Source organism: Oncorhynchus gorbuscha, linkage group LG06 (assembly GCF_021184085.1).
Source record: "Oncorhynchus gorbuscha isolate QuinsamMale2020 ecotype Even-year linkage group LG06, OgorEven_v1.0, whole genome shotgun sequence".
NCBI classification, from domain to species: domain Eukaryota; kingdom Metazoa; phylum Chordata; class Actinopteri; order Salmoniformes; family Salmonidae; genus Oncorhynchus; species Oncorhynchus gorbuscha.
Window position 1 is genome coordinate 74,360,095 of NC_060178.1, and position 13,185 is coordinate 74,373,279.

General features: G+C 44.6%; 1 protein-coding gene across 4 annotated transcripts in view; it reads right to left on the bottom strand.

Moving 5' to 3' along the window:
- The window catches only part of LOC124038315 (echinoderm microtubule-associated protein-like 6), a 100,003-nt gene that overhangs the window by 64,531 nt on the left and 22,287 nt on the right, over positions 1–13,185 (bottom strand). For all 4 annotated transcript variants that reach the window (XM_046354040.1, XM_046354038.1, XM_046354039.1 and 1 more), the window contains exons 2-5: positions 3,585–3,744; positions 1,465–1,563; positions 1,227–1,295; positions 1–186 (exon numbers count right to left, since the gene is read on the bottom strand). In XM_046354040.1, the coding sequence (XP_046209996.1) occupies positions 1–186; positions 1,227–1,295; positions 1,465–1,563; positions 3,585–3,744 (514 nt within the window). The remainder of the gene's footprint in view (positions 187–1,226; positions 1,296–1,464; positions 1,564–3,584; positions 3,745–13,185) is intronic.

The window sequence follows — 13,185 nt, forward strand, 5'->3', positions numbered from 1 at the left end:
TCCATGAGCTGCTTGCACCGTGCGTAACAGGTTCAGTCCTTTCCACACGTAGATATCCCCATTCAACGCCCCAGAGTATGTGACATCATCTTTAGCCGATGCCACACACAAAATGGTCTGTAGATCCCCCGTCTTCCCGAATATCCCCCGTTTGGGCGTCAACGCATTGCCACAGAGAGCCCAGAACTAGAGACATGGAGACGGGGAAGCGAGTGAAAGGAGAAGGAGAGATGAGACAGGAAATGGGAGAGATGTACAAGTAGGCATAGGTAGGGGAAGGAAAGGCGAAGCAAGATAATTAGAGAGGTGAAGGGAAAGGTGGATAAAAAAGGCAATGGGAGGAAAGAAAAAAGAAAGGTGGATGATGACAGGAAAGGATCGAGGGTAGAGAGAGAGAGAGAACATGAGCTCAGAGATCAGCTGCTGTCACAGTGCGTTTGGAGAACCGTTGCTCTAAATCACGACTGCTCATTTGCCAGCCTGATCACCTCAGGGTAGATAGCATGGGGCTTATTTCTAATAAAGCTCACAGCGGTCAGTTAAGAAGATTCCCTGTCCATGAAAGCTGTTTTATGGCCAAAAGGCACAATAGGCTCAACTATTTAGTTCTCGTACCATAACTGGATATGCATAAATATATTGATATATATATACAAACAAAACAACAAGAAAACTGATTGTCCATTGCTACTGTGTGTGAGGCATATGTATTTACATATTTATTGTAAACTGAGGGCTCTTCTGTAAGTTCAGTGTTGTGTGTTTTTTTGTGTGCGTGCGCGTGTGTGTTTGTGTGCTTGTATGTACAGTAGGAGACAGCCCTTCCGGAGGGGAATGACAGAACAGATTACTGCTTTTGACTGAATAGAAACTGGCGTCCTCCAACTGCTCTTCACGCGTACCCATTGAAAACAATATGCCCCAGTCCCCCTAACACCACTTTCTCATTCTACTGCTAGAATATCTGATAGCGCCCTACTTACTGCTCCACTGACAACATGTCATATGGTTTATGAGGTTGTTCCAAAGGCAGCTTTTAACAACAACCGTATAAACGTATGACATGTTCAATAACTTGAATAGACTGATGCCCGGCTGCACTGAGTGAGGGTGACCCATCTCAACATTGATAGCTTCTCATGTGTTATTTTTGAACTTGGCTCAAAGGTAATGTATGGACTGACTGGACAGCACAGAGCATACTGTGTTGTTATTGTGAAGCTCACCTTTATGTGTTTTACCCCACAGCTCACCAGCCGGTTCTGCTGAAAGGGATCCCAAGATATATCGAAGATCTGAAAGACGGCCAAGCCATTAACACACATGCATTTCCTGTCCTTCACACAGAACGCCATGTCGCATACACACTGTGTACTCACACGTGTACTCACTACAACTGAATCAATACACAACGCACACACACACTCAAATGCCAACGTGCGCACGGCACACACAACAGCTTACCCTGTCTGAATGTCCTGTCGCAGTGGCCAGAACCTTTCCTTTCTTCCAGTCCCAAACAGACACTGTATTTTTGGCATCCAGCCCCACAGAAGCCAGCCGCTGAAAATGAGAAAAGGGGGAAACCATGAATTAATCTGCGAATAAAGGAGAGAGACTGTTTCTATTCAATGGAGGAAGATGAATACATCTTAATTAATGTACTGTAAACGGAGGTAAATAGTTATATTTTCATAATCAATGTATCTCTATGACGGGACATATGACAGAATTGTTCCATGTGACAACTGCAGAGACGCACACAGGCAGTGCAGACATGTGCAGATAATACAGTAGGACCTTAAACAGCACTATTCAAAAAGCCTTCTTTATTTTATCACACCGGCTGTAGAAAGGAATGGAATGCAAATTGTTTCCAATTAGTCTGGCGTCAATTACCATTCAGCGAGTTAATTGTTAATTACCCATTTTATGACTTAGACAAAAGAGCTTGGCCTTTAGGAACATTTGGACAACTGTCTCCGGGTGAATATTGGGGTGACAATGAAACATTAGATAGAAAATAAATTAGACCTAAATGTAGGGATATTTCAGATTTGATGCTCCAATATAAAATAAGTATGGGCCATTCTACTGACTACAAAAGAGAGGAGATGAATGCCAAATGTTAGTTGACCTGATGTGCTGTTGACTTTACAATGAAACGGTAATGTGTGTTTCCATTAATCAATGCATTTCAGTGATAGAGAATACATTCTCTTTTCAGCAGGAAGACATGTTTTGTCATATTTGTGGTTTGCCACAACCATTCATCCACAAACCCATTTAAATCCCAACCAAACAAGACATCCATCTGTGTTATATGACATCTCCCAGAGTTGTTTACCTGCTCTACCCACAGGGGTTTCCAAGAAATCAGCCATTTAATGCGTTTCAGAATGGAGCTAATAAAATGAAAAGGCCTAAATGTCTTTATGATTGACTAAGGGTCTGAGGTAAACCTTGTTTACTGCGCCTCCCTGGTTGGTCTCCATTACAAATGTAGCAGTAATGTGGACTGGTGGCCAGTGGCAGGAAGTGATAAGACTTGTTGCATTAGCCCTGGTAGCATTAGCCCTGCTAGCATTAGCCATGGCTCTACTCACCCACCCTTCCTCTTTCTCCCCCTCCCTCTCCATCCCAGACACATTCTTCACCAGCCGCAGCCTCCTCTCCAAAACCACAATGAAGGCAATGACAACAGCTGCCTGCCTTCCTTCCTTCCTTCCTTCCTCCCTCCCTCCCTCCCTCCCTCCCTCCCTCCCTCCCTCCCTCCCTCCCTCCCTCCCTCCCTCCCTCCCCCTCCCTCCCCCTCCCTCCCTCCCTCCCTCCCTCCCTCCCTCCCTCCCTCCCTCCCCTCCCTTTCCCCTTCAATCTTTCCTGTGTGTAGCCTACTGGTCTTGTATGGGGGACGTCAACAGGCTGCTGCTGCTGTAGGAGACTCTCACGGAGCCCCATACATCAAGCTAAAGGTCATAGGAGACTGGTGCTGTCCCAGGATTCCCCCCAGTAAACATGGGCCATCATGATTCATGGCAGAGCCGTATATCATCCCCAACCTGCACAGTTACCCAGCAGGCTTCACTTCTCAGCAACCCCACCACCACAATACCATTCCCATGGCTATAGGCTATGTGAGACATAAGGCACATTTACATATGATATAATTGGGAGAAATCTATGAATTATGACCCTTCAATGATGGAGCATTCACATTGCTGTGTGTCAGAGTATTGTTGTTTTTCAGTCAGACTCAGATCATCAAACATATTTGCCTTGGTAACAGGGTGATAGTACAGGAACCCACCCACTCAGAGAAAAAGTGGATGAGAGGTGTACATGTGTGCCTGTATGCGTGAGGTGAAGTGTGTGTGTGAAGTGGTGCGTGCTTGGCTGTGTGTGTGTGTGTGTGTGTGTGTGTGTGTGTGTGTGTGTGTGTGTGTGTGTGTGTGTGTGTGTGTGTGTGTGTGTGTGTGTGTGTGTGTGTGTGTGTGTGTGTGTGTGTGTGTGTGTGTGTGTGTGTGTGTGTGTGTGTACGTCTGCTTGTGTGCATGCTTGCAGGCATGAGGTGGTGTGTGTCTCACCTGTCCATCTGCGCTGAAAGCCAGGCAAGCCACCCCATGGGAGTGTCCGTCCTTGAGGATAGAGATGGTCTGTGCACTGAAGGTGTCCCACACACAGATGTAGGGCTCCTTCCCCACCTGACCTGTTGCCACCAGTGACCTCTCAGGATGAAGGGCAAGGCTGGAGAAACAGGAGAGGAGACATAACAGGAAATACCAGCGCAAGACATTTGGATTAAACATGTATATAACCTGTTGCTCTTTCTGGTTAAACCATGTGCTTGACTCATTGTTGACATTAATAATCATACACAGTGTTTGATACTTTGTCAATAACTATTTTCAGCCTTATTAGTACAATCTGAAACTCATGGGTTACAGACGCCACAGTGGGTCCTTGGTAGCTCCAGGCACCAACCTGCCTCCCTCGTTCCCTTTCTCCATCTTTCTCTCTATCCTTCCCTCTCTCCACATGTTCCTCAGTATCTCTCTATCTCCCCTCTCTCTTTCCCCCTTTCTCTCTCTGCCACCCCTCTATTTTTATATCTTTATCTCTCTTTCTCTCTCTAGGGAGAGAAGAGTCCTGCCGAAGAGTACCCACAGGTCATTGTGCTCCTTTATGAAAGGTGCACTGGTGTTCTATAAATACATGAGGTTAATGGCATCATTACTGGGGCCTGTCTGAGCGTCAGACATTAGTGTGTTAGTTGCATCAGCCACACAGGGTCAGGGATCATCACACCACCAATGGACTGAGGAGAATACCGTGCTCAGTTACGCTCGACACGGTGAGCCCTCTGTGACCTTGACCATGGACACCGTACAGAGGACAAGCGGTAGCCTACCAAACTGAGCCTTGGCATTGAAAATAGTCCAATCGTAAAAATGGGTGTAAAATTACAATTTCTATCAAGAGAAATAACCTGACACTATAAAGCAGACATGGTAGTATACACTACAAAGCAGACATGGTAGTATACACTACAAAGCAGACATGGTAGTACACACTGCAAAGCACATTTTCATGTCTTGCTCTCTCTTTCTCTTTCAACGCTTTCTCAGTTTGTGAATATCTTTCTCTCTCTGTGTGCTCCGTCTGACTGTCTCAGACTCTTTCATCTCAAAGCCTCTTTCTGCATGAAGCTCATGGCTGTAAATCTGGGCTTGGAGCTCTGCCTGGAGCTGAGGCTCAGCAGAGGAGAGAATGAGGAAGTAGAGAAGGAGGAAGAAGGGATAAATAAAAGCTGTGAGAAAAGGAATGGAGGTAGGGGGAGAAATGGAGAAACCCTCATGCAATTTGAGTGAGAGAAAGACAGAATGGGAGAGAGAGCTCAACTCTACTCAGCTGACTGTTCGGGAGGTTTCCCACACAGTATGGAAGCATGCATTCCCAGACAGTCAACATCCCAGCTGGCCCTAATATAGCACATGGGGATGAGCAGAAGTGCAAAGCTAGCTGATGGAGATGGAGAGACTACGACATGCTGGCTCATGTGTTTCAATGGGCTGTTGGGTTGCCAGGGTCAGGAGCAGGAGCAGGAGCAGAGGGACTGCACGTGAAGAGATGCATCAGAAGATGCTCCATTCATGCAGTGTGTGATGGCAACCCAGCCAGCCTGAGAGGAACTCACTGTACTGTGACTGATGGATGAACCTTCTGATTTATTGACAGCTACAATCATGATGAATGTGTTCGGGGTATTTCATGTTATACATACAATACTGTGCAGTTTTCAATACATTCTTTGATAAGTATGTACACTATACCTTTACCAGTGGTTAGATTACATAAACAACATGAGCCAGAAATAAAAATGTGTATTTTTAAAGAGAAAACAACTTGTCTTGTTTTCACTCCATAAAAGAACATATGTAAAATCATTATGCATACAAATTATATAATTGATGAGATCATTTATTGTACTAATGCATTATTCATAGACAAAATGCTAGTGAAGGACACAGAGTCAGTCCCAGTGGGACCGGACTGCAGTATCGGACTCCCGTCACACAAACAAACAGTAATGTGACATTCCTCTCCTCTGCAGAGTGGCACAGGGAATTCCCCAGGGGTAGGAAATCAGAGCCACAATAAAGTGATATTTTAAAAAATGAGGCAAAGCAATTAACTTTTTGTTCTGAATACAAAGTGTTGTTTGGCCATTGTGGTGGCTAAGCACAGGCAAAATCCTAGAGGAAAACCTGCTTCAGACGGCTTTCCACCAGACACTGGGAGACTAATTTACCTTTCAGCAGGGCCGTAACCTAAAACACAAGGCCAAATCTACACTGGAGTTGCAAACCAAGAAGACAGTGACTGTTCCTGAGATGCAGAGTTACAGTTTGGACTTAATTCTACATGAAAATCTACGGCAAGACCAATGATCAACAACCAATTCGACAGAGCTTGAAGAATTTTGAAATGAATAATGGGAAAATATCAAATCAAATCAAATCAAATTTTATTTGTCACATACACATGGTTAGCAGATGTTAATGCGAGTGTAGCGAAATGCTTGTGCTTCTAGTTCCGTCAATGCAGTGATAACCAACAAGTAATCTAAGTAACAATTCCAAAACTACTGTCTTATACACAGTGTAAGGGGATAAAGAATATGTACATAAGGATATATGAATGAGTGATGGTACAGAGCAGCATACAGTAGATGGTATCGAGTACAGTATATACATATGAGATGAGTATGTAGACAAAGTAAACAAAGTGGCATAGTTAAAGTGGCTAGTGATACATGTATTAAATAAGGATGCAGTCGATGATGTAGAGTACAGTATATACGTATGCATATGAGATGAATAATGTAGGGTAAGTACATTATATAAGGTAGCATTGTTTAAAGTGGCTAGTGATATATTTACATCATTTCCCATCAATTCCCATTATTAAAGTGGCTGGAGTTGGGTCAGTGTCAATGACAGTGTGTTGGCAGCAGCCACTCAATGTTAGTGGTGGCTGTTTAACAGTCTGATGGCCTTGAGATAGAAGCTGTTTTTCAGTCTCTCGGTCCCAGCTTTGATGCACCTGTACTGACCTCGCCTTCTGGATGATAGCGGGGTGAACAGGCAGTGGTTCGGGTGGTTGATGTCCTTGATGATCTTTATGGCCTTCCTGTAACATCGGGTGGTGTAGGTGTCCTGGAGGGCAGGTAGTTTGCCCCCGGTGATGCGTTGTGCAGACCTCACTACCCTCTGGAGAGCCTTATGGTTGAGGGCGGAGCAGTTGCCGTACCAGGCGGTGATACAGCCCGCCAGGATGCTCTCGATTGTGCATCTGTAGAAGTTTGTGAGTGCTTTTGGTGACAAGCCGAATGTCTTCAGCCTCCTGAGGTTGAAGAGGCGCTGCTGCGCCTTCTTCACGATGCTGTCAGTGTGAGTGGACCAATTCAGTTTGTCTGTGATGTGTATGCCAAGGAACTTAAAACTTGCTACCCTTTCCACTACTGTTCCATCGATGTGGATAGGGGGTGTTCCCTCTGCTGTTTCCTGAAGTCCACAATCATCTCCTGCACAATCCAGATGTGGAAAGCTCTGAGAAACGTACCCAGAAAGGGGTGTAAATGGTTGTAGTGCATTAGGAAAGTATTCAGACCTTTGGCAGCAATTACAGCCTAAAGTCTTCTTGCCTCAAGCTTGGCACACCTGTATATGGAGAGTTTCTCCAATTATTCTCTGCAGATCCTCTCAAGCTCTGTCAGGTTAGATGGGGAGTGTCGCTGCACAGCTATTTTCAGGTCACTCCAGAGATGTTCGATCGGGTTCAAGTCTGGTTTCTGACTGGGCCACTCAAGGACATTCAGAGACTTGTCCTGAAGCCACTCCTGCGTTGTCTTGGCTGTGTGCTTAGGGTCGTTGTCCTGTTGGAATGTGAACCTTCGCCCAAGTCTGAGGTCCTGAATGCTCTGGAGCAGGTTTTCATCAAGGATCTCTCTGCACATTGCTCCATTAATCTTTCCCTTGATCTTGACTAGTCTCCAAGTCCCTGCAGCTGAAACATATTCCCACAGCATGATGCTGCTACCACCATGCTTTACCGTATGGATGGAGCTAGGTTTCCTCCATACGTAACGCTTGGCATTCAGGCCAAAGAGTTCGATCTTGGTTTCATCAGACATAGAATCTTGTTTCTCATGGTGCCTTTTGACAAACTCCAAGCGGGCTATCATGTGCCTTTTACTGAGGAGTGGCTTCCGTCTGGCCACTCTACCATAAAAAGGCCTGATTGGTGGAGTGCTGCAGAGATGGCTGTCATTCTGGAAGGTTCTTCCATCTCCGCAGAGTAACTCTGGAGCTCTGTCGGAGTGGCCATCAGGTTCTTGGTCACCTCCCTGACCAAGGCCCTTCTCCCCCGATTTCGCAGTTTGGGTGGGCAGCCAGCTCTAGGAATAGTCTTGGTGGTTCGAAAGTTCTTCAATTTAAGAATGATGGAAGCCACTATGTTCTTGGGGACCTTCAATGCTGTAGACATTTTTTGGTTCCCTTCCCCAGATCTGTGTCTAGACACAATCCTGTGTCTAGAGCAATTCCTTCAACCTCATGGCTTGGTTTCTGCTCTGACATGCACTGTCAACTGTGGGACCTTATCTAAATGACTTAAATGTAAATGTAAATGTGTGTGACTTTTCGAAAACCCTGTCCAATCAATTCAACTTACTCTAATCAAGTTGTAGAAACATCTCAAGGATGATCAATGGAAACAGGAGCTCAATTTCGAATGGCATAGCAACGGGTCTGAATACTTATGTAAATAAGGTATTTCTGGGTTGTTGTTTTGTTATAAATTTGCAAAAAATTTTATAAACCTGTTTTTGCTTTGTTGTTATGGTGTGTAGATAGATGAGGAATAAAATATTGAATCAATTTTAGAATAAGGCTGTAACGTAACAAAATATGGAAAAAGTCAAGGGGTCTGAATACTTTCGTAATGCAATGTATGTAAATGTCATATTTCTGTATTTTTTTAATATATATTTTTTTAAATGTTCACTGCCCGCCGGCGCCATATGTGAACAGCATGAGCTAATGTGAGCCAATATGTCTGATCTAACACACAATTCACTAACAACAACCAACCTGCTGACAGCATGGTTGCCTTGACAACTGGACAGCCAAGGACACAGGAATCAAGATTAAGAATGAAAGTCTAACCAGAGGTGAAATATCAGCAGACGTGCACAACAAACCTCACCTACACATGAGCAAACCATGCTCAACCAACAAAATGTCAGACAAAATATATCCTTATGTAGCATACTGATTTCTGTTAAGAACACAATATTGTGATAAATTGAAGGGTAGAGAGCCTTCAGAAGGTATTCATACCCCTTCACTTATTCCACATTTTGTTGCATTACACCCTGGATTCAAAATGGATTACATTTTTTTCCACCTATCTACTAACAATACCTCATAATGACGAAGTGAGAACATGTTTTTAGAAATTTGTGCAAATGTATTGAAAATGAAATTCAGAAATATCTGATAAATCTTAATACTTTGTAGAAGCGCCTTTGGCTGTGACTACAGATTTGAATCATCTTGGGATTGTCTGTATCAGTTTTGGACATCTGCATTTGGCATTTTCTTCCTTGCAGATTTTCTCAAGCTCTGTTAAGTTAGGTGGGAGAGTGGCGGTGAACAAATCCTTCAAGTCTTTTCACAGATTGTCAATGCGATTCAAATCTGGGCTATGGCTGGGCCACTCAAGGACTTTCCAGCGTTACTTTGGCTGTATGCTTGGAGTCATTGTCCTGTTGGAACGTACATATTTGCCCCAGGTCTAAGGTTGTTTGCAATCTGAAGCAGGTTCTCAAAGATGTGCATGTATTTGGTTCCATTCATTGTTCTCTCTATCCTTACCAGTCTCCCAGTCCCTTCGGCTGAAAAGCATCCCCATAACATGATGCTGCCACCACCATGCTTTTATGGTAGTGATGGTGCTAGACAGGTAATGAGCTGTGCCTGGTTTTCTCCAGAAAACGTTTAGCTCAGATAACTGAGCTAAACGACTACCGCCCCATAGCACTCACTTCCATCATCATGAAGTGCTTTGAGAGACGAGTCAAGGACCATATCACCTCCACCCTACCTGACACCCTAGACCCACTCCAATTTGCTTACCGCCCAAATAGGTCCACAGACGACGCAATCTCAACCACACTGCACACTGCCCTAACCCATCTGGACAAGAGGAATACCTATGTGAGAATGCTGTTCATCGACTACAGCTCAGCATAAGACCATAGTACCCTCCACCTTTTAGTACCCTGGGTCTCGACCCCGCCCTGTGCAGCTGGCTACTGGACTTCCTGACGGGCCGCCCCCAGGTGGTGAGGGTAGGTAACAACATCTCCACCCCGCTGATCCTCAACACAGGGGCCCCACAAGGGTGCGTTCTGAACCCTCTCCTGTACTCCCTGTTCACCCACGACTGTGTGGCAATGCACGCCTCCAACTCAATCATCAAGTTTGTGGACGACACTACAGTGGTAGGCTTGATTACCCATAACGACGAGACGGCCTACAGGGAGGAGGTGAGGGCCCTCGGAGTATGGTGTCAGGAAAATAACCTCACACTCAACGTCAACAAAACAAAGGAGATGATTGTGGACTTCAGGAAACAGCAGAGGGAGCACACCCCTATCCACATCGATGGGACAGTAGTGGAGAGGGTAGTAAGTTTTAAGTTCCTCGGCGTACACATTACGGACAAACTGAAATTGGTCCACCCACGCAGACAGTGTCGTGAAGAAGGCACAGGCTGAAGAAATTTGGCTTGTCACCAAAAGCACTCACAAACTTCTACAGATGCACAATCGAGAGCATCCTGTCGGGCTGTATCACCGCCTGGTACGGCAACTGCTCCTCCCACAACCGTAAGGCTCTCCAGAGGGTAGTGAGGTCTACACAACGCATCACCGGGGGCAAACTATCTGCCCTCCAGGACACCTACACCACCCTATGTCACAGGAAGGCCATAAAGATCATCAAGGACAACAACCATCCGAGCCACTGCCTGTTCACCCCGCTATCATCCAGAAGGTGAGGTCAGTACAGGTGCATCAAAGCAGGGGCCGAGAGACTGAAAAATATTTTCTATCTCAAGGCCATCAGACTGTTAAACAGCCACCACTAACATTGAGTGGCTGCTGCCAACACACCGACTCAACTCCAGCCACTTTAATAATAGGAATTGATGGAAATTGATGGAAAAAATGTATCACTAGCCACATTAAACAATGTTGGGGCGGCAGGGTAGCCTAGTGGTTAGAGCGTTGGACTAGTGACCGGAATTTTGCAAGTTCAAACCCCCGAGCTGACAAGGTACAAATCTGTTGTTTTTCCCCTGAACAGGCAGTTAACCCACTGTTCCTAGGCCGTCATTGAAAATAAGAATTTGTTCTTAACTGACTTGCCTAGTTAAAAAAATATTTAAAAAATGTTACTTAATATAATGTTTACATACCCTACATTACTCATCTCATATGTATATGCATATACTGTACTCTATATCATCTACTGCATCTTTATGTAATACATGTATCACTAGCCACTTTAAACTATGCCACTTTGTTTACATACCCTACATTACTCATCTCATATGTATATACTGTACTCGATACCATCTACTGCATCTTGCCTATGCCCTTCTGTACCATCACTCATTCATGTATCTTTATGTACATATTCTTTATCCCTCTACACTTGTGTGTATAAGGTAGTAGTTTTGGAATTGTTAGGTTAGATTACTCGTTGGTTATTACTGTATTGTCGGAACTAGAAGCACAAGCATTTCGCTATCACTCGCATTAACATCTGCTAACCATGTGTATGTGACAAATCAATTTGATTTGATTTGCATTCAGGCCAAAGAGTTACATTTTTGTCTCATCAGACCACAGAATCTTTTGCCTTATGATCTCAGAGTTTTTCATGTGTCCTTTTGCAAACACCAGGGGTGCTATCATGTACCTTTTTCTCAGGAGTTTCTTCCATCTGGCCACTCTCCCATAAAGCCCAGATTGGTGAAGTGCAGCCAATGAACTCTGTAGTTCTGTCAGAGTGGCCATTCAGTTCTTGGTCAACTCCCTGACAAAGGTCCTTCTTGCCCAGTTGCTCAGTTTGGTCGGATGGCCAGCTCTAGGCAGGCTGGGCAGTTACATATTTTTTCAATTTCCCAGTGAGACCACCATGCTCTTGGAAACACTCTAGAAATGGTTTTATTCCCTTCCCCAGATATATGCCTCATCACAATTCTATCTAGGAGACCTACAGACAGTTCCTTGGACTTCGTGGTATAGTTTCTGCTCTGACATGCACTGTCAACTGTGGGGCCTTATATAGACAGGTATGCTTCTTTCTAAATCATGTCCAAACAATTGGATTGGCCACACGTAGACTCCAATAAAGTTGTAGCGACATCTCAAGGAGGATCAAAGGCAATTGGATGCACTTGAGCTCAATTTGAAGTGTCATAGCAAATGGGTGGGAATACTTATGTAAATTAGACATTTATGTATTTTATTTTCAAAATATTTGGAAATAAAATGGAATAATGTGCTCACTTTGTCATTATGGGGTATTTTTTATTTATTTCACCAGGTAGGCAAGCTGAGAACAGGTTCTCATTTACAACTGCGACCTGGCCAAGAAAAAGCAAAGCAGTTCGACACATACAACAACACAGAGTTACACATGGAATAAACAAACATACAATAATACAGTAGGGGAAAAAGTATATATACAGTGTGAGCAAATGAGGCAAGGGAGGAAAGGTAGTTGGATGGGCTATTTACAGATGGGCTATGCATAGGTGCAATGATCTGTGAGCTGCTCTGACAGCTGTTGCTTGAAGTTAGTGAGGGCGATAAGAGTCTCCAGCTCAGCAACTTTTGCAGTTTGTTCCAGTCATTGGCAGCAGAGAACTTGAAGGAAAGGTGACCAAAAGAGGAATTGGCTTTGGGGGTGACCAGTGAAATATACCTGCTGGAGCGCGTGCTACGGGTGGGTGCTGCTATGGTGACCAGTGGACTGAGATAAGGTGGGGCTTGACTTAGAAAAGACTTGTAGATGACCTGGAGCCAGTGGGTTTGGCGATGAGTATGAAGCGAGGGCCAGCCAAGGAGAGCGTAGAGGTCGCAGTGGTGGGTAGTATATGGGGCTTTGGTGACAAAATGGATGGCACTGTGATAGACTGCATCCAATTTGTTGAGTAGAGTGTTGGAGGCTATTTTGTAAATGACATTGCCGAAGTCAAGGCTCGGTAGGATAGTCAGTTTTACGAGGGTATGTTTGGCAGCATGAGTGAAGGATGCTTTGTTGAGAAATAGGTGATTCTAGATTTAATTTTGGATTGGAGATGCTTAATGTGGGTCTGGAAGGACAGTTTACAGTCTAACCAGACACCTAGGTATTTGTAGTTGTCCACATATTCTAGGTCAGAACCATCCAGAGTAGTGATGCAGGTGCGGGCAGTGATCGGATGAAGAGCATCCATTTAGTTTTATTTGCGTTTAAGAGCAGTTGGAGGCCACGGAAGGAGAGTTGTATGGCATTGAAGTTTATCTGGAGGTTAGTTAGCACAGTTTCCAAAGAAGGGCCAGAAGTA